General features: G+C 41.9%; 1 protein-coding gene across 5 annotated transcripts in view; it reads right to left on the bottom strand.

The window, feature by feature from the left end:
- ipo11 (importin 11) overlaps nt 1-22,777 on the bottom strand; it is a 427,187-nt gene that overhangs the window by 124,470 nt on the left and 279,940 nt on the right. For 4 of the 5 annotated variants that reach the window (XM_072252587.1, XM_072252591.1, XM_072252589.1 and 1 more), the window contains exon 29: nt 18,358-18,453. The exons of the other annotated variant lie outside the window; for it this stretch is intronic. In XM_072252587.1, coding sequence (XP_072108688.1) covers nt 18,358-18,453 — 96 coding nt within the window. The remainder of the gene's footprint in view (nt 1-18,357; nt 18,454-22,777) is intronic. 5 annotated transcript variants of the gene reach the window in all.

Raw genomic sequence — 22,777 nt, 5'->3', positions numbered from 1 at the left:
GCACTGTGCTTTAGGTCATTGTCCTGCTGAAAGGTAAACTTTCTTCCCAATTTAAGCTTTCTGGAAGAGGCTGGAATGTTTTTATCCATGATCTCTCTGTATTTAGTATCATTTATCCCCCCCACCCCACCCCGCCATCAATCCTAACCAGATTTCCAGTCTCTGCTGCTGAAAAGCATCCTCTTAGCATGATGCTTCACCATACTTTACAGTCCGGATGTTGTTACCTGGGTGATGCGCAATATTAGATTGACGCCACTCATTTCACTCAAAAAAAAAGTATATGCTTGCCTGCAGAGACATTACAAAGCATCACTTAGAAGATTCTATAAAGATGTGGAAGAAGGTGTGATCAGATGAGACTAAAGTGGAACATTCTGGCCTCAACACTAAGCAGTTAATGTATGTTACCTAATCGAACATCTCTGACAAGACCTCATGATTGCTGTCCACTGCCGCGCCCCAACTAACCTGGCAGAGCTTGAGTAATTTTGCAATGAGGAATGGGAAAACCTTACTCCATTGTGCGAAGCTAATACAGACTCATTCAAAAAGGTGACTGACAGTAGTAGCTATGAGAGATGGTTAAAACTAAGTATTGAACAAAGGGGGGGGGGTATAAAATGTGCTGACATTACAGTTTTCAAATTTTTATTTTTTCATATTTTATAATTTTCCCTATTTTTGGGCTCTACTGTGAAAAAACTGAGAATGAGATTCACAAATAAAAATTCTCAGATTGTAACGTTCATTTATGTGAACAAAGGGTTGGGGCTGAATACTTTCTCACCTTTCTGACTTAATTTCAGTACAATAAGGGCAGGATTAAGTATGAAATTAGGAGAGGACACTACCGCTGCTGTCTCACAATTCCTGAGACCTAGACATGATCTTGCATGCAGTCTCTGTGTGGAGTCTCAACATTCTCTGTATGGCTTTTCTAAACTCCAGTTTCCTCCCACGTCCCAAAGTCATGCTGGTAGATAATGGCAACTGCAGTTTACCCTTCAGCATTGGTTAATAGCAAAAGGAGTCAGGAAAAAAAGTGATGAGTATGGGGGAATGACAGAATAAGTTGCTGTGTTCAAGGAAATAAGAAATAAGAAGAGGAGTAATGAGACTAATGGAATTACTCCCATGTGACCATAACACCATAAGATATAGAAGCAGAATTAAGCCTGCTCAACCATTTCATCATGGTTGATCCATTTCCCCATTAGCCTCAATCTCTTGCCCTCTAGCCCTGTAACCCTTCATGCTCTGACTAATCAGAACCTATCAACCTCTGCCTTAAATATACCCAGTGACTTGGCCTGCACAGCCACCTGTGGCAATAACTTTCACAGATTCACCACCGCCCAACTAAAAAAATTCCTCCTCATCTCCGTTCTAAATGGCTGGCTCTCTATTCTGAGGCGGTACCCTCACTCCATCACTATTCTCCCCACTTGTACTCTATCAAGGTCTTTCGACATTCAATAGGTTTCAATGAGAACCCTTATCATTGTTCTGAATTCTACTGAGTACAGGTCCAGAGCCAATCTTCATATAACCCTTTTATTCCTTAAATCATTCTCATGAACCTCCTCTGAACTTCCTCCAATGTCAGCACATCCTTTCTTAGATAAGTGGCTCAAAACCACACACAATACTCTAGGCGCCTTATGAAGCCTCAATATTACATTCTTACTTTTACATTCTAGCCCTCTCGAAATGAATGTTAACAATGCATTTGTCTTCCTCACTACCGACTCAACCTATAAATTAACCTTTAGGTTAGGAAATCCTGCAGGAGGACACACAAATCTAGTCTGTTAGCTCCTCAGATTTTTGAATTTTCTCTCCATTTAGAAAATAGTTTACCTTTTTACTTCTTCTATCAAAGTTCAGGACCATACACTTCCCAACACTATACTCCATCTGCCACTTCTTAGCCCATTCTTCTAATCTGTCCAAGTCTTTCTGCACCCTCAATACTACCTTCCCCTCCACCTATCTTCATATCATCTGCAAACATGGCTATTTCGTCACCCAAGTCATTGACATACAATGTAAAATAAAAAGTGGTTCCAATCAGAAAAGACTCCCTTTATTCCCACTCTACCTCCTGCCAATCAGCCAATGCGCTATCCATGCTAGTATCTTTCCTATAATACTATGGGCTCTTATCTTGTTTAGTAGCCTCAGGTGCGGCACCTTGTCAAACGCATTCTGAAAATCCAAGTGCACAATATCTACCAATTCTTCTTTGTCTATCCTGCTTGGTATTTCAGAATCAGAAATAAGTTTGATATCACCACCAATATACGTTGTGAAATGTGTTAACTTTGCGGCAGCAGTACAATGCAATACGTAATAATAGCAAAAACAATGGCTGTAAGCTACAAATAGTTAAATTAAATAAGTAGTGTGCAAAAAAAAATAGAAATAATAAAGTAGTGAGGTAGTGTTCATGGGTTCAATGTCCATTCAGAAATCGGATGATAATGGGAAGAAGCTGTTGGTGAATCACTAAGTGTGAGTTGTGTGCCCTCAGGTTTCTGTACTTCCTTCTTGATGGTAGCAATCAGAACAGGGTATGTCCTGAATGATGGAGACCGCCCATGATGGAGCTGACTAATTTTCAACTCTCTGCAGCTTACTTCAATCCTGTGCGGTAGCCTCCCCTCACCCCTCCATATCAGACAGTGATGCAGCCAGATAGAATGCTGTCCACAGTACAACAGTAGAAATTACTGAGTGTTTTTAGAGACATACCAAAACTCCTCAAACTCCTAATGAAATATAGCCACGGTTGAGTCTTCTTTATAGCTGCATCAATATGTTATGTCCAGGTACTGAAACCAGGAACTTGAAATTGCTTATTCTTTCCACTTCTGGTCCCTCTGAGGACTGACGTGTGTTTCTCTAACTTAACCTTTCTGAAGTCCACAATCAGTTCTTTGCTCTTACTGATGTCAAGTGCAAGGTTGTTGAAGTGAACACCACTTGACTATCAAGCTCCTGCACACCCTCTCATCTGCCAACAATGGTTGCATTGCCAGCAATCTTATAGATAGAATTTGAGCTGTACCTAGCCACACAGTCATGGGTGTGGAGAGAGTACTGAAGTGGGCGAAGCACACATCCCTGAGGTGTGTTGTCAGCAAGGTGGAGACGTTATTTCCAATCCGTACAGATTGTGGTCTTCTGAGGATCCAGTTGCAGAAGGAGGAACACAGGCCTAAGTTCTGGAGTTTTTCTATCAAAACTGTAGGGATGATCATGTTAAATGTTGAGCTGCAGTCAATAAAAGGCATCTTGACGTTGGTATTTGTACTCTCCGGATGATTCAAGGCTGCATAGAGAGCCAATGAGATCGCATTGACCTTAGACCTATTGTGGTGATAGGCAAATTGCAGAGAGTCCATGTCTGTGCTGAGGAAGGAATTGATTCTAACCATAACCAGCTTCATCACCGCAGATGTGAGTGCTACTGGATGACAGTCGTTACGGCAGCTCACCCTGCTCTTCTTGGGCATTGGTATAATTGTTGCCCTTTTGAAGCAAGTGAAAACATCTGACTGTAGCAATGAGAGATCGAAAATGGCTTTGAACACCCCCACTAGTTGGCTGACACAGCCTTTCATAGCCTTACCAGGTACACCATTGGGGCTGGCTTCGGACTATTTTATTACGTGCCTTCAAGTACCCTAAAACCACATCCTTAACAATCAACTCCAACATCTTCCCAAGCACTGAGGTCAGACTAAATGGCCTATAATTTCCTTTCTTCTGCCTCTCTTCTTTCTTGAACAGTGGAGTGAGATTTGCATTTCCCTGTCCTCCGGAACCATGCCAGAAATAGATAAGTGGGTGATTGTCAGAGAAGAGATGGGAAGAGCTCAGAGAGTAGAAAGCACCCCCATGGCCATCCCCCTCAGTAATCACTATCTCGTTTGGATGCTGTTGAGGGGAGTGACCTGAAAGAGGACGACCACGGTGATCAGGTCTCTGGCACTGAGCCTGGTTGGTTCCGTGATGTGGATGGGAAAGAGGAAGATGAGAAATGCAGTAGTCACAGGGGATTTCACAGAGAGGGGTACAGACAGGAGGTGCTGTCAGCCTGATAGAGATACTCGCATGGTGTGTTGCCTCCCAGGTGCCAGGGTGTGAGATGTCTCGGATCAGGTGCAGAGTATTCTGAAGAGACAAGGTGAAAAGCCAGAAGTCTTGGTACATGTTGGTACTGTTACCTGTCCCGTGAGTATCTCGTGAATATGATATAATTGTCTTATGCTATTGGAATGATGTAATGGTCTCGTGCCATTGGAATGACGTAATTGTCTTGTGATAGTGGGGTGATGTGATGTCACATGATGGCATGTTCCAACTGGTATATAAGGGGAAACTGCAGTAGTTGCGTAGTTCGTTTTATTGGGAGTCCACCGTTGGTAGTTACGCCATCAGAGAAGAAGAAAGAGTGAGAGTGAAGAATCCCCAGCTCCGAATGAACCCCAAAAGGATTGGGGTTAACCAGCGGCATTGGGCGCATTACGGGTGTGACTGACATTTGGAACCATCTGTACATGGCACGCACGTTTTGTTAACCCTGACACGGTTTGGGTATTGTGTGATGATCACTTTGATGAAAGGTCAGTTACTTTGAGAAGTCGTATTCTGCGTCATAACTTTGGACAAGGCATTTCCGCTGGGAGCTGCGTCAGCAGAGATGTCTTTACTTCGGGGATTGTTCCAAAGCTGGTTTGGGAAGTCTCTCCTCTCGAATAATTCAGGAATCATTTGGACTTATTAAATTACCACCTTAAGACTTTGCCTAAATAAGATCTGTTAAGAATTGTCTTTAAGTTCGACAGTTTGATAACTATAGACGCATAACACTGTTAACATCCGTTTAATTTAATCGTTTGTTTACTGTTCCATTTTTTTTGAGTAGAGGTTAATAAAAGTCGTTGTTTATTTTATAAAAACCCAACTCAAATTCAGCTCTATTGCTGCTGGTTCATAACAGTACCAATGACATAGGTTGAAAGAGGGAGGAGGTCCTGAAGAGAGAATTCAATTCAGGGAATTGGGTAGGAGGCTGAAAAGTAGGACCTCCAGGGTAGTAATCTCAGAATTGATGCTGGTGTCATGTGCTAACGAGCGCAAGAATAGCATGATCAGGCATATTAATGTGTGGCTGAGAGACAGGTGTAGGGGGCTGGGCTTCGGGTTCCTGGATCATTAGGGCCTCTTCTGGGGGAGGTACGACCTGCAGAAAAAGGACGGATTACACCTGAACCCAAAGGGGTAAAGTATCCTAGAAGGCAGGTTTAATAGAGCTGTTCAGGAGGGTTTAAGCTAATTTGGCAGGGGGCTGGGAAGCAGAGTGATAGGGCTGAGGAAGGGGAAAACAGAAATAAATCAAAGATAGTGCGCTACAGAGATGACAGAAAGGACAGGCAGGAGATGAGGTAAAATCACAGCCAGTGGGATGAGTTACAGGGCAATAGAGGCGTGGTGTAGTTAAAACAGAAAGTAATAAATACTGGACTGAAAATGTTATATTTGAATGCACGCACGATAAGAAATAAAATGGACGATCTTGAAATTCAGCTACAGATAGGCAAGTATGACTTTGTGGCCAACTCTGAAACTTGGCTAAAGGATGGCTGCCATTGGGAGCTGAATGTCCAAGAATACACAGTGTATCAGAAAGATTGATTAGTAGGCAGAAAGGATCGGAAGGTGTAGAGTAGTGGTCGCCAACCTTTTTAAGTTCAAGATCGCCTAACTTGGCCTTAGTGAAAGGCAAGATCTACACACTAAATCGTTTGGAGATAAATCAACTCAGATTGTACTTCCAACTTGAGGCCTTTTATTTGGGGTAATTGTATTTGAATTACATAAAATGCTTTTGTCAAACTTTCAGATTAATTCAACCAAGAAAACACTGTAACTAGCATATCAAACAGGCCATAGCTGTCCTTCTTTAAGAATATTACAATACTTCATACCTTTTGTAGTAACTTCTACTTTGAAAAAGGACCACTCGACAACTTCATGTCCAAAGGAACAATTTTATCTGGGACGGCAAAACCAATACAGTGGAGGGGGCTTATACACACATGCAGAGAAAAGACCGGAAGTAAAATCCCGCAACCCTGGAAGCAACCTCTGTTTACAAACAGCTTTCCATAGCGGGAGTATTGCTATATTACCATTATCCTAATTGGTATTAACCTATCTTTATAATGCTCACATTACAACACTTCTCCCCCTTTAAATTCCAACATTCCCCAAATGTAAAAGAACTGGGAAACAAAAAACAGTGGTGTCATTATCTTGCGTACCTCTGAAATTTATACTCGTGTCTCAGTAACAGTTTACCAATACAAAACACCTAAAAAACGTGGCAGATTCAACATTCAGTCTAACAAAGGAAACTGTCCATTCAAATATTCAGTCTGTCAGGAGGTTTGCGAGGGCGCTGTGCTGCAACAGATGAAAATTATGAAATCTAAGTACAGGAGCTGTCTTACTGATAGGGTTGCCAACTTTCTCACACCCAAATAAGGGACAAAGGTAGCAGTCAAATACAGGACACTTGTGTTTACTCCGAGAAAGACTACCGTGACCATGAAGCCTTGCGCGGGCACCTGTGTGCGCATGCATGTACGTGCCGATTTTTTTCTACAGATCAGTTTTGGCTTAATCTTCCCGATTCTGTTAAGTGAAACTACACTGTACATACATTATTTCTACTTTATATAGGCTGTGTATTTATCATATCATTCCTGGTTTTACTATACGTTAGTGTTATTTTAGGTTTTATGTGTTATTTGATATGATTTGGTAGGTTATTTTTTGGGTCTGGGAATGCTAAAAAATTTTTCCCATATAAATTAATAGCAGTTGCTTCTTTGCTTTACGCCATTTCAGCTTATGAACGGTTTCATCGGAACGCTCTACCTTAGTGGAGGAAATACAGGACAAGGGCGATCCCGTATGGGACAAACCAATTTAGCCCAATATACGGGATGTCCCAGCTAATACAGGGCAGTTGGCAACCCTACTTACTGACAGACACCTCACAGACCGTCTCAAACTGGCTGTCTGTAGTTATGAGCCAAATTTCAGGGAACTAGCAGAAAGTATTCAGCCCCAATAATCACACTGAGTGCAACAGTCAATTTTTATTCATTTATTTTTCGTGTTGAGATAAAATTAAATAATGAAACACAGAATTAAAGGTGTTGTAATGTGAGCATTATAAAAATAAGTAATACTAATTATGATAGTATTTCTGGGTTGCGGTGTTTTACTTCTGGTCTTTTCTACCACGGTTCATGGTGGGGGAGCTATTCAAAAGGTTCAAAGGAACATCTAAACAAGCCTAATGCATTTTGGAAACACGTCCTGTGGACTGATGAAATTAAAACAGAACTTTTTGGCAGCAATGAGCAAAGGTACGTTTGGAGAAAAAAGGGTACAGAATTTCATGAAAAGAACACCTCTCCAACTGTTAAGCATGGGGTGGATTGATCATGCTTTGGGCTTGTGTTGCAGCCAGTGGCACGGGGAACATTTACTGGTAGAGGGAAGAATGAATTCAATTAAATACCAGCAAATTCTGGAAGCAAACATCACACTGTCTGTAAAAAATCCGAAGATGAAAAGAGGATGGCTTCTACAACAGGATAATGAACCTAAACACACATCAAAATCCACAATCGACTACCTCAAGAGGCGCAAGCTGAAGGTTTTGCCATGGGCCTGACAGTCGCCTGACTTAAACATCATCTAGAATCTGTGGATAGACTTCAAAAGAGCAATACATGCAAGACGGCCCAAGAATCTCACAGAACTAGAAGCCTTTTGCAAGGAAGAATGGGCAAAAATCCCCCAAACAAGAATTGAAAGACTCTTAGCTGGCTAGAAAAAGTGTTCACAAGCTGTGATACTTGCCAAAGGGTGAGATGCAGGGTGCCCAAACTTTTGCTTCGGGCCCTTTTCCTTTTTTGTTATTCTGAAACTGTAAAAGATGTAAATAAAGAAGTTTTCTTGCTTAAAATATTAAAGAAACGTGTCATCTTTAGCTTCATGCCTTTTGAAAATCAGTTCATCGTTTACTCGCTTAGCTATTCACAGTAACAGAAATTTTGACCAGGGGTGCCCAAACTTTTGCATACCACTGTATGTCGTTGGTACCAATACGTACCATGACCTCTGGCTGTTCACCTTCCCATTTCAGGATATCGTGGACGTGATCAGAAACATCCTGGACCCTGGCACCTGGGAGGCAAACTACCATCCACATTTCTTTCCTGCATCCACAGAATTGCCTGTCTGACCCCCTAACTATAGAGTCCCCTATTACTGCTGCTTTCTTCCTTTCCCTACCCTTCTGAGCCACAGGGCCAGACTCTATGCCAGAGGTGCAGCCACTGTTGCTTCCCCCAGGTAGGCCGTCCTCCCCAACAGTACTCAAACAGGAGTACTTATTGTTAAGGGGTACAGCCACAGGGGTACTCTCTCGTATCTGACTCTTGCCCTTCCCTCTCCTGACTGTTACCCACTTATCTGTCTCCCAAGGCCCCGGTGTGACTACTTGCCTATAGCTCCTTTCTATCACCTCCTCACTTTCCCTGACCACACAAAGGTCATCGAGCTGCATCTCAGTTCCCTAACCCAGTCGCTAAGGAGTGGCAGTTCGGTGTACCTGGCCCAGATGTGGCCATCCGGGAGTCTGGGAATCTCCCAGACATCCCACATATGACACCCAGTACAGAAAACCAGCCTCACGGACATACTTCCCATTTCTATTCCTCACAGGTAACTTACCTCGCCTCGACCTGTTATTGCCGAAGCCCGAATGAGCCAAAGTCCTACCACTCTGCCTCAGATCACTCCGTCAATGACCACACCAGTAGGTAGTGTCTCCCTTTTATGCCTGAACCTTCCCTGCTAACTCACGATTGGTGCTCCAGTTATAGCCACTGATAGGCCACGTACAAAGGACAAGCGCTCTTGAAACTCCCTTTTTAAATAACCACCACCGACCTGCGAGAAATCCCTCTTGGTAAAGCTCTGTTGACGCCGCTGATAGGCCACGTACAGACAGCAGAGCTCACCCATTAAGGTTGGAATCTTCGCAAAAATCCTATGAATAACTGTCAGCAAAATATTGGAAAATCCTGGCCAAGAATTGAATGAAAGATAAGCTATTGGGTTTATATGCAAAGACTTACTACACCAACAACAGCAGTAATCAAAATGTTGCAAATGATGACAATTTGCAAGAACTGAAAACAGTGGGAATACTCAGGAGGTCAGGAAGCATCTGTAGAAAAAGATACCTAATTAATGTTTCAGATCCAAACTCTATAACTAGGAGAGAAAACCATTTAGTTTTGAATTGTGGAGAAGGTGAGAAATAGTTACATAAAAAAAAGGGAGTATCTCTGATAGGATGAGGTGAAATACCCTGGGGACAAGCTATAGAGTCACAGAGGACCACAGCATAGGAACAAGCCCTTCGGCCCATTTAGTCCACACCAACTTGCTTTTCTGCTAAGTCACATCTACTTGCACTAGTATAGCCCTCTATAACTCCCTCATCCATGTACTGTACCTATCTAAACTTCACTTCAATGTTACAATCGAACCTGCATCTACCCTTCCACTGGTCGCTCATTCAACACTCACACCACTCTTAGAGCAAAATAGTTCCCGCTCAGATTCCCTTAAATATTTCACTTTTCACCCTAACCTGGCACCTCTGGTCCTAGACTCATGTAACATGAGGGGAAAAAGCCTGCATACATTCACCCTATTTATAGCTCTCAAACTTGATATACCCCTTCTTTCATTCTCCTGTGCTGTAGTGAATAAAGTCCAAAACTCTAACTTATTCTTGTAACTCAGGTCCACAAGTCCCAGCAACATATGTGTAAAATTTCTCTACACGCTTTCAAACCTACGAATATCTTCACTGTAGGTAGGTGACCAAATTATATACAATAATCTAAGTTTGAGTTCATCATTATCTTATAGAACTTTATTGTAACATCACAGCTCCTTTACTCAATGTCCGCATTATGAAGACCAATGTACCAAATGTGCCACTTTCATGGAATTACAGATCTGTATTCTCAGATTCCTTTGTTCTATCACACATCTCAGTGGCTTACCATTTACTGTGCAACTCTTAGACTGGTAAGTCCATAAGACATGGGGGCAGAATTAGACCATTCAGCCTATCAAGTTCAGCACAGCTTTGTGGGCCAAAGGGCCTGTATTGTGCTGTAGGTTTTCTATGTTTCTATTGAGTCTACTCCGCCATTCCATCATGACTGATCTTGGATGCCACTCAACCCCATACACCTGCCTTCTTGCCCTGACCGATCAGAAAACCATCAACTTCCGCCTTAAATATACCCATGGACTCGGCCTCCACCGCAGTCAGTGGCAGAGCATTCCACAGATTCACTGATCTCTGGCTAAAAAAATTCTTCCTTACCACTTTTCTAAAAGGTCGCTCCTCAATTTTGAGACTGTGCCCTCTAGTTCGGGATACCTCCACCAGGGGAAGCACCCTCTCCACATCCACCCTATCGATTCCTTTCAACATTCAGTAGGTTTCAATGAAATCCCCACACATTCGGGGGGAGGAAAAGATGGCGGTGTGACGCAGCTTGCAGCGGCCACTCTGGTGGCAATGTCTGTTATTTGTCAAGTAGGGTGCTGTGCACAATCCTGATTTGATGGAGACAGACGTGAGACCATGGAGGAACATCTGGTGAAACTTCTGAAATGCCTGCTTCGCTGCTGTTGCTACTGTATGATCCAGAATCTCCGGAGGGGAAGGCCCCGAGTCCTCAGCTTTGCTTGTTGCTCGGCGGCCAGGGTGGGGTCGAAGTGCTTGGCAGAGGATGGTGCTCAGTGCACGGTTTTGGAGGGCTGGTCGGAGGCTCGAAGTTTTTGGACGGACTCAGAGTCCGCTGCAGTCAGGTGCTTCCAATGGTGCTGCATGGGCAAGTTTGCGGCACTTGGAGGTTCATGGCAGGGAGAGTTTCTCCCTTCTACCATCTGCGTGAGATGATAAGGCTATTGGAATTTTGAGACTTTTTTTTTACCGTGACCATGGTCTGCTCTTTATCAAATTACGGTATTGCTTTGCACAATTGTAACTAAATGTTATAATTATGTGGTTTTGTTAGTTTTAGTCTTGGTTTGTCTTGTGTTTCTTGTAATATCATTCTGGAGGAATATTGTATCATTTTTTAATGCATTCATTTCTAAATGACAGTAAACGAGGACTGAGTGTCCTCATAATCTAAAATAATCTAATTCTTCTAAATTCCAGTGAGTACAGGCCCAAACCTGACAAATGCTCCTCATATGTTAATCCTTCAATCCCCGAATCATCCTCATGAACCTCCTCTGGATTCTCTCCAATGACAACACATCCTTTCTGAGATATGGGGCCCAAAACTGTTGACAACACTCCAAGTGCAGCCTGACTAGTAACTTATAAAGGCTCAACATTATCTCCTTACTTTTATATTCTATTCCCTTTGAAATAAATGCAAACATTGCTGTTGCCTTCTTTACCACACACTTAACCTGTAAGTTAACCTTCTGCCCATTTAGATAATAGTCACACTATTGTTCCTTTTACCAAAACGCATTACAGGTTTCCCCCGCTGTCCAAAAGTAGAGCATTCTTATGAAACCTTTTGGTACGCTGAAATGGTGTAAAGCGAAGAAGCAATTACCATTAATTTATATGGGAAAAATTTTTGAGCGTTCCCAGACCCAAAAAATAACCTACCAAATCATACCAAATAACACATAAAACCTAAAATAACACTAACATATAGTAAAAGCAGGAATGATATGATAAATACACAGCCTATAATAATACATATACAATGTAGCTTCACTTACCAGAATCGGGAAGACAGTGAGCACACTGGAAGGTTCATGCATTTTTCTATCATACAGTTCTTTGTAAGCACTCAAAACATCCTGCAAACCTGCCCTAAACCTACGAGCCCTTTCAAAATTAAATTCATACTTTTCTGCAATCATTGCAGCACTGTCAATTGTAGCGAAAATCTCACGCAGTTCAAGGCTATGGCGGCTTGCTGCAAAACAAACGCTGAACGCTATTTTTGCTTTTCACTACTCCCACTGCTCGGGGTGTGAGCGCTGCCTCTATAACGGCTCACTGCAAAACAAGCGCTGAAAGCTATTTTTGCTTTTCGCCACTCTCGCTGCTCGGAGTGCGCACTGCCTCTATAACGGCTCACTGCAAAACAAACGCTGAACGCTATTTTTGCTTTTCGCCTTTTTTGTAAAAGCGAGAATCCTCTTCGGATTTTTTTCGGTTAGCGAAAACAGGTACTAATGTAGGTCTTTCGTAAAAGCGAAGTGGCGTAAAGCAAACTTTCGAAAAGCGGGGGATACCTGTATCATGTATTTCCCAGCAGTGTATTCCCTCTGCCACTTGTTTTGCCCACTGTTCAAACTTGTCTAAGTCATGCTGCGATTGCATTGCCTCCTCAGCACTACCTACCCCTCCACCTATCTTTGTATCATCCGCAAACTTTGCCACAAAGCCATCACCCCCATTATCTATATCAATCCTTCATTATTCTGGGGCCATGCCAGACTCAAGTGATTCTTGAAAGATTATGACCGATGCATCTGTTATCTCTTCAGCAATCTCTCTCAGGACCCTGGGATGTATCCACCTGGTTCAGGTGACTTATCCTCCTTAAGATCTTTGAGTTTGCGTCACACATTTTCTTTGTAATAGCAATGGCACATACTCCTGCTCGCTGGCACTCACGGACCTCTGGCACACTTCTAGTGTCTTTCACAGTGAAGACAGATGCAAAGTACCCATTAAGTTCATCTGTTACTTCTTTGCCCCCCATTACTACCTCACCAGCATCTTTTTCCAGTGGTCCAATATCAACTCTCACATCCCTTTTACTCCTTATGTAACTGAAAAAACTTTTAGTATCCTGCTTTATATTATTGACTAGTTTGCCCTCATATTTCATCGTTTCCCTTCTTTTGGCATTTTTTGTTGCCTTTTGTTAAGATTTTAAAAGCTTCCCAATCATCCAACTTCCCACTCACTTTTGCTACCTTATATGCCCTTTCCTTGGCTTTTATGAAGTCCTTAACTTCCCATGTTTGCCACGGTGCCCTATCTCTGCCATTTGAGAATTACTTCTTCTGTGGGACATATCTATCCTGCGCTATGTGAACCATTCCCAGAAAGTTCAGCCATCTTTGCTCTGCTGCCATCCTTACCAGTACCCACCTCCGATCCACCTGGGTAAGTTCCTCTCTCATGCCTCTGTAATTCCCTTTATTCCACATATACAGTATGTGAAGATACTCATCACACTTGAGTTCAGGTGTAGCCTATCACTTTTATACAAGTCATACCTTCCCCAGAAGGCGTCGACTGGAATGTCTTTCATGATAAGGATGTCTCCAAGTTCACTGGTGGAGTCACTTGCTTCATCCAGAAGTGCATCCTTATGTTGTCCCCCAGAAGTCGGTCAGGGTTTTCCCGAATCAGAAACCCTGGATCAATAGTTCCGCGCAAGCAGCACTTACAGCGCAACATCAAGCTTACATCGCTGGCCATCAACTAGAGCTCAAGAAAAGCAGCTACGATCTGCGCAAAGCTATCAAGGCTGTGAAACAACAACATAGGGAGAAGATTGAGTCAAGATTCACAACGCGTAGCACACGTGACTTGTGGCGAGGGCTGCATACCATCACAGACTTCAAAGCCAAATGTACTGGTGCCGCCAACACTGTGGCCTCTCTCCCAGATGATCTCAATCACTTTTACACTCGGTTCGATGTCACTAGCTCTGAGCCTCCAAGGAAAGCCACCGCTACAACCTGCAATCTGGTCATCTCTGAGGCTCAGGTATGAAAAGGTTTCCAACGAGTGGACCGTTGCAAGGCTGCGGGACCAGACGGCATCCCAGGGTGAGTACTCAGGATGTGCGCAGCACAACTGGCAGGTATGTTTACAGACATTTTTAATCTCTGCCTCTCCTAGTGTAGAGTGCCCTCCTGCTTCAAATTACCCACCATTATCCCTGTACCAAAAAAAACCAAGGTAACATGCCTGAACGACCGGGGTCCTGTTGCACTCACCTCAATATTAAGCAAATGCTTTGAGAGGCTGGTCGAGGATTATATCTGCAGTTTGCTACCACCCAAACTGGACCCCCTATAATTCACCTACCGTCACAACTGATTGACAGATGATGCAATAGCCACTGCTCAACATGACATCCTTACATATCTGGAGAAGAAGGATGTTTATGTAAGAATGTTGTTCTTGGACTACAGTTCAGCTTTCAACGCTATAGTTCCATCCAGGCTCCACAAGAAGCTCAGAGATCTCGGCCTTGACCCTGCCTTGTGCAGCTGGATCCCGGACTTACTGTCAGATCACCAGCAGGTTGCAAGAGTGGGCTCCCTCACCTCCAACCCTCTGACTCTCAATACAGGAGCTCCTCCTTTGCTCCCTGTATACCCATGACTGTATCGCCATCCACAGCTACAATCTGCTAATTAAATTTGCTGATGACACTACATTGATTGGCCGTATCTCAAACAATAACGAGGTGGCCTACAGGGAAGAAGTCATCTCTCTGACACAGTGATGTCAAGAAAACAACCTCTCCCTCAATGTCGCAAAAACAAAGGAGCTGGTTGTGGACTACAGGAGGAATGGAGATGGGCTAACCCTTATTGACATCAATGGATCTGGGGTTGAGAGGGTAAACAGCTTTAAGTTCCTTGGCATCCACATCACTGAGGACCTCACGTGGTCTGTACACACCAGCTATGTGGTAAAAAAGGCACAACAGCGCCTCTTTCACCTCAGGTGGTTGAAGAAGTATGGTATGGGCCGCCAAATCCTAAGAACTTTCTACAGGGGCACAACTGAGAGCATCCTTACTGGCTGCATCACTGTCTGGTATGGGAGCTGTACCTCCCTCAATCATAGGACTCTGCAGAGAGTGGTGCGGACAGCCCAGCGTATCTGTAGATATGAACTTCCCATTATCCAGGACATTAACAAAGACAGGTGTGTAAAAAGGGCCTGAAGGATTGCTGGGGACCCGAGTCACTCCAACTACAAACTGTTGCAGCTGCTACCATCCAGGAAGCAGTACTGCAGCATGAAACCCAGGACCAACAGGCTCCAGGACAGCTATTTCCACCAGGCCATCAGACTGATGAACTCACGCTGATTTGAATGTACTCTATATTACACTGGCTGTCCTATTTATTATAAGTCACTATGATTGCACATGGCACATTTAGATGGAGACGTAACATAAAGATTTTTACTCCTCATGTATGTGAAGGATGTAAGAAATAAAGTCAATTCAATTCACAATGACCAATGAATCTGAAATCCTAGCCCCTGCCGCAATTCTGCAGCCACACATTGATCTGCCATACCAACTTATTCTTCACCCCACTGGTGTGTGACACAGGCAGCAGTCTAGAGATTACCACCTTTGTGGGCTTGCTTTTTAACTTCTTGCCTAGCTCCCTATATTTGCTCTTCAGGACCTCATTCGTTTTCCTACCTATCTCATTGGTACCAATATGTATCATGACCACTGGCTGCTGACCTTCCTGTTCAAGAACATTTTAGACTCAATCCAAGACATGCTGGCACCTAGGAGGCAAAATACTATTCTGGTCTCCTTCATGTCCACAGAATCTCCTGTCTGCTCACCTAACTACTGAATCTCCTATCACCACCATTCTCTTTCCTTTCCTTCTGAGACACAGCGTCAGACTCCGTGCCAAAGATCCAGCTGTCATGCATTCCACTGGTAGGTCATCTCCCTTGTCTATATTATCTAAGATAATATACCTGTTATTGAGGGGAAAGGCCACAAGGGTACCCTGCACGGTCTGCCTGTTCCCTTTTCCTTTCCTGACAGCCACTCAACTACTTGCTCATTGCAACTTAGGTGTCACTACCTCCCTGTATCTTTTATCTATCACCTCCTCATTCTCCCGAATGATCCGAAAGTTAGCCTACTCCAAATCCTAGTCTGTAAAGAGCTGCAGCCAAATGCTCTTCTCACAGCTGTAGCCATCAAGGGCACAGGACATGCCCCCGATCTCCCACATCAGTGGAGAACACCATTGCCCTGGGATCCATCCTAGCTGGTCTTCACAGTTATGCTGATGTGAGAATTTGAATATTTTTTCCAAATCTAAAAGATGACATCAGTGAAAGCCACAAGAAAATTGCCAGACTGCCAAAAAAAAAAACAAAATAGTTTACTAACATCCTTTAGTAAAGGAAAGCAACACACATCAAAGTTGCTGGTGAACGCAGCAGGCCAGGCAGCATCTGTAGGAAGAGGTGCAGTCGACGTTTCAGGCCGAGACCCGGCCTGAAACGTCGACTGCACCTCTTCCTACAGATGCTGCCTGGCCTGCTGCGTTCACCAGCAACTTTGATGTGTGTTGCTTGAATTTCCAGCATCTGCAGAATTCCTGTTGTTTTAAGTAAAGGAAAACTGTTTTCTCCACCCAGTCCAACCCAGTAAACCAGCTCTGATACAGACTGGCCTGCCAACCTACTTCGTTGTATAACACCATTGGAAATCATTTCCTAACAGAACAATGGAAGTACTTTTAGAGCATAGATTGTAACGATTAAGGAAGGCAACTCACGTATACATTTTCACAACAAAGAATGAACAATAAATACCAGCCTGGCCAGGAAAGGCCAGATCCTGAATCAGATTTATAAAAAACAAAATTTTTATAAATGAAAGTTAGTGATAGAAATACTTCACACACAGTTCATATTTCCAATCAGGGATTATTTTCGTGCTGTCAGATAACATCTCAGTGTTTTCAGCAACCAAGGATTTGTATGCTAGCTCTTGCCAAATACCGTCTGCTTTTGTCAAGTGAGCCATTCACCATGGATGTATTTATGGCTTCCTTGATACAGGACATTTCAACCATTAAATCATGATTTGGAGGTCAACTTCAGAATATTATTTGAGTTTGAACTATTTCTGTTTCTGAAGGTCAAATGCAACCCTATATTCAGGAGAATTCTGCTATCCGGTAAACACATCCAGAGCTAGGAATAAGATGTGGACAAAAATATTCATGAAATCATGCTTCTGATAATGTCACCAAATAAATTGTTTTCTTGGTGCTTAGTGACAGAGAGTAATTATTGATGCAATTACTGGAGGGTTGGTGAAAGCAAAAATATGTGACTACCAAGCAAAGCCAAAGGTTAAGCAAGTGTAATTATAGAGAACTTTTGCCAGAATTCAAACAATTTTCCACAATATGCCTTGTTAAGCAGGTCTTTAAATGATTTATCTAGATGTTTGAAAAATATTTTGTGGTCAAGAATGTGATTTAAAATTCAAATTTATCAAACAAGAGGTGGTATTACATTTAATGAGGCCAGCCAAAAAGAAGTTGATGGGCCATTAGATTGGCCAATTAGCTCTTCCAGGTTTATTAATTAATGATCCCACAAGGTGTTATTCTTCTATTATAAATTGTACACTGCGAAATGAAAACTTCTAACATATATTCTTCAGTGTTGGTTATAGCAGTAACAGTTACTAAACCATGTACTGCTGATTCAAACCTCATTTTCTTTTACATGTACATGTTCATTAGAAACAATAGAACTGAAGAAAACAGATTACACAGATAGTGTTTTAAAGGGAATAATGTTTCTTGGTATATTCAATAGAAGTATTATCAAAATTAACCCACTTATATCTCCAAATATGTTCCCTAAAATATAGTTAGAGTTAATTTTCTTTTGCTCTACTTCAATGTAGAATGTTAGGTGCTTAGTCGATGCAAGAATCATACAATTGACTTGTAGTTAGGTAGGATTAGTTGCAATTGAGCTATAGTTATTTAGAGATGTGCTGTTTCAACTGATATTAAATAAAACTTGATGTGCAATGGTTCTATTGGACAAATGGGATCAAAATGAATTGACAGACGAATTTGTTCCGGAGTACCTGCCTTTTATAGAACACAGACTTACTCAGTTCTGAGCCTATCAATTAATGTTCAATGCTAATAAGACAGTGACAAATTGTTCGATGTACAGAAACTTATGCAACACTACTGATAACATGTTGCTTGGATATTTTGTTGCCTGATATTTTAGATCAACTGCCTGCTATAAAAATCTGCCTTGTTTTGTTCAAATACTATTGCCAACTTTTCCAATAGTATAAGTAATTTAACATGTTACAAGTTCATTTATGGTGATAGACAGAACTGCTTACTTACTCTTTATAAGTTCCCGTGTCTGGATCCTCTGACAAGACATCATGCAATGCTTCCACACAAATGTTTATAATGCCGCAAAATTTATCCTGAATGACACTGTAAAACAGCAAGGAAGCAAACTAAATTGAGCAATCTTGCAAAATTTGCAATAGTAAGTCCATTATGGAAGCAGTCTTAGAATAATTTAAAATACTTCAATGTAAAACAATGAACATGCTTTAAATTTATTTCCAATTTCCAACAAAAATAAGCGAGTCACAGCAAAACTCAAGTCAATTTCAAGTGCATTATGTGTTAATTAATAAACTGCTTGACAAAACCTAGCAGTGTACTTGCCATATATTCATTGGAGGGACCCTCTTTTCTGAAACTCTTGTACACAAACAGTAACAACATAGTTTGCGATGATTTTCTCTACTAAATTTCATATTGATGTATATAATCAAATTTGATGAGTATTTTTTCAGCCTTTAACAAAAATATGCTTATGCTTAGCAATAGCTGATTACATAATTACATCATTTGCACTTTCAGTGATGGTAAAAACATTGGATAACATTCCTATCTTTTTAATTTCTGTCCAATGTGGAAATCTATGGCATGAAGATACCAGCATAATGATGGTTATTAAATTGATTTGAATTATGTTGTAATCAGAGATCAATAGTTATATCGAAATGTACATTTTTAAAATTCTTTTTCAGGATCTGAACACTGCAGACGAAGCCGCATTTATTACTCATTCATAAGATGTCCTGATGAAAAAAGGCAATGAGCCACGTTCTTATATCTCTGCTGCCTTCTGGTGAGGAGTTCCCAATAGTGCTGCTGGGCAGGCGATTAGAGCTCAATCTGATGAAGGGGAAACATCAGTATACTTCCAAGTCAGATGTTGGGTGACTTGGTGGTGGTGTTTCCATACACCTGAGTGCTCTTCCTTCTTGGTGGAGAGATCATGGGTCTGGGATGTTGTCACTGGGTAATAACTGCAGTCAGTGCATTTTGTGCATGTGATGGTAGTGGAGATTACAAATGTGCAGAGTCATATATGGGGCAGTAATCAAACAGAGTGCTTCGAAATGGATGATGTCAAACCTTTTGGGTGTTAAGACTTTTTGTGAATCAAACAAAAAGACATGAAGTAAATTTAATAGGAATATCATGTCATTTAGCAAACACAAAATAATCTGCAGATGCTAGGGTCAAAGCAACACTCACAACACGCTGGAGGAACTCAGCAGGTCGGGCAGCATCCGTGGAAAAGATCGGTTGACGTTTCGGATCGGAACCCTGACGAAGGGTTCCGGCCCGAAACGTCGACCGATCTTTTCCACGGATGCTGCCCGACCTGCTGAGTTCCTCCAGCGTGTTGTGAGTGTTGCTCATGTCATTTAGCCCCTTGAGCTTGCATCCTCATACTAATATATGACCCAACTTTACATAACTGTCTTTCTTCCTTATCAGTTAAAGTTTTGGTTCACAAAGAGCTATCAGACTAACGATTGACACAGCATCAGTTACTGTTTTTTTTAAGTTCTATAATTCAATTAACCTGAACAGGTATAAGTGTTTCTGAACACCAATCATAAAATCAACTGAAATCATTCCAGGCTTTAAACTTAGGACAAAAGCTCCAAAAGCTGGGCTCCACAATCAGTAGTAATATTTAACAGTTTGAAAACTGTAATTTTCTTATACCTTGGAAATCCAACACTAAATTCTGTAATCTATTCTTTCTACTTATACCTTTTTACATTGGGAATTACTCTTGTAAAACTATGTACATTCTCTCAGAGGATTTTGTGGTCAAAGACAAAAACGCACTGCTTAATGTTAATCTCGTTGAAGGCTACCCACAAAAGTGTAGTGTCCTGGGGGCAGTGCACTATATTCACAGTTTAAAACTACAATTACTCATGGAGATTCCTTGCTTGGCTGAGCATCAACAAAAGTGAACAACTTTCACTACAATCAAAATTAGGAAGTAAAAATGCAATACAGGTGTCCCCCGCTTTTCAAACGTTCGCTTTACGAAACCTCACTGTTACGAAAGATCTACATTAGTACCGTTTTCGCTTTCAGAAGGTGCTTTCACTGTTACGAAGAAAGGCAGCGCGCGATAAAAAATCAGCGCACACCCCGAGCAGCCGCTCTCCCCAAGATTCGGAACGGCATTGCTTAAACACGAGCCTGTGAGCAGCTGTTTGCAAGATAAGTTCTAAGGTGTCGGGAGAGCCTGAAAGAGCTCGTAAGGGTGTTTTACTTAGCGTAAAACTAGACGTAATTAAGCGTTTCGATCGTGGTGAACGAAGCAAGGACAAAGTGAGTTGGGCTTGTGGAAGCTGACGAAAACGATGTTGAAGAGGTTTTGGCATCCCATGACCAAGAACTGATAGATGAACAGCTGATGCAATTAGAAGAGGAAAGGATAACAATCGAAACCGAATTCAACCGAATGCAGAAAGTGAAGCAACTGCGTGAGATTTTCGCTGCAATGATAAAGTACGACTTTAATTTTGAAAGGGTACGTAGGTTTAGGGGATATTTGCAGGATGTTTTGAGTCCTTACAAAGAACTGTGTGATATAAAAATGCGCGAGGCTCAGCAGTCAAGCAAGCCTTCCACATCAGCCACAGCAGATGATGAACCTTGACCTTCGACATCGAAGCAGGCAGTCATAGGAGAAGATGAGCTGCCTGCCCTGAACGACGATGAGATGACACCTCCGTGTCCCACCACCCCAACCTCCGGGCCCCGGACAGATACTGTACCGATTCGCGGAGAATGCAGGGGTAGCCGGGAGACACGCAGCACATCTTTAAGAAAAAAGCCGAAATAAACAGGCTAATTAATTAGGTGCCGCCTAGCATATAATTGTTGGTCCAGATCAGTGCCGATGCAATCGGCAATCGCCTCTGATCTGTGCTGACATTTACGTGCCGGGCAGCACCTAATTAATTAGCATGTTTATTTCAGCTTTTTTCTTAAAGATGTGCTGGGTGCCTCCCGGCTACCGCTGCGTGCTTCGCGGCAATGTATCAGTCGGCGGCCTGGAGGGTGGGGGCCACTGCACCACCCCAACCTGCGACGACTCAGTCTAACACACCATCATCAGTGTGCTCAATGTCTTCCCAATTCCCGTGATACTACACTGTACATTCATTATTTCTACTTTATATAGGCTGTGTATTTTTACGTGTTATTTGGTAGATTTGGCATCTTCATAGTTTAAAGGTTACTGGAGAGCGCGTTTATGCCAAGAGCGCTTGCGTGAGATTTTCGCTACGGAGATCTGTGCAGGCAATCGTTGTAGAGAAGTATTTCTACTTTATATAGGCTGTGTATTTATCATATCATTCCTGCTTTTACTATATATTACTGTTATTTTAGGTTTTATGTGTTATTTGGCATGATTTGGTAGGTTATTTTTGGGTCTGTGAACGCTCAGAAAATTTTCCCATATAAATAAATGGTAATTGCTTCTTCGCTTTACGACATTTCAGCTTACGAACCATTTCATAGGAATGCTCTACCTTCGGATGGCGGGGGAAACCTGTATATAACTTACATTAAAAAGGTTTAAGGAACAAAATAATGTAATAAGTGATCAAAACTGTAAAATACTTTTCCCAGAAAATTCACTATATTTTTAAATATCCGACGTAATTAGTCCGTTATGTTTAAATAGCTAATATGACATGAAAAATCATTAATAATTCACACAATATAAAATAAAATTTGCAGAACTGACCTTGAAAATAGTTAATAAATACTTAAAATTTTCATCAATCTGCAGAGAAAATGGTGTGGGTGAGCTGGTTATCACCAATAGTAACTTTGGGATGCTGGTACTAATTTCCACATCTACTAACTCCAGAAGTTGTTGTCAGTTTTACGGTGTCATGAACTGAATGCTGCAATTTTACCAACAGCAAAATCAATACCAATATATCCTTCCTATGATTTGGGTTTCATAACTATTCACAATGCTCCTACACTGATAAAGTCAGAACTGTGTATGACTCTTGGATAACTTCAAATGCACTTATAATCCAGGCTTCAAAGGACAGAATTCAATTAGTATGCTTGATTATCTGCTGCTTCATGACATCCAAGTGACCCGAGTACAGAGACCTATATTGTCTGACTCAGGTTCTAACATTTCATCTTAAAGTACTCTCTTCTAGCTCTAAATTTCATGATCTCTTTTGCTTGCATTCAAATTCATTGCCAGCTCTGGTTGGTCACATAATCTATGAATATTTATTCATAATCTAATGTGCACATTTTACAACAATGTTGCTTGCCCTGATTCTCAGTGACCTTGGATTTGTCAAACACATTCAAAGTTCAAGGTATATTTATTATCAAAGTATGTACGTATACATTAGAAAACCTTGAGATCTGTCTCCTTACAGGC

The sequence above is a fragment of the Mobula birostris genome, chromosome 3 (genome assembly GCF_030028105.1).
Source record: "Mobula birostris isolate sMobBir1 chromosome 3, sMobBir1.hap1, whole genome shotgun sequence".
In the NCBI taxonomy this organism is placed as follows: domain Eukaryota; kingdom Metazoa; phylum Chordata; class Chondrichthyes; order Myliobatiformes; family Myliobatidae; genus Mobula; species Mobula birostris.
This window is presented reverse-complemented; position numbering and strand designations above follow the sequence as displayed.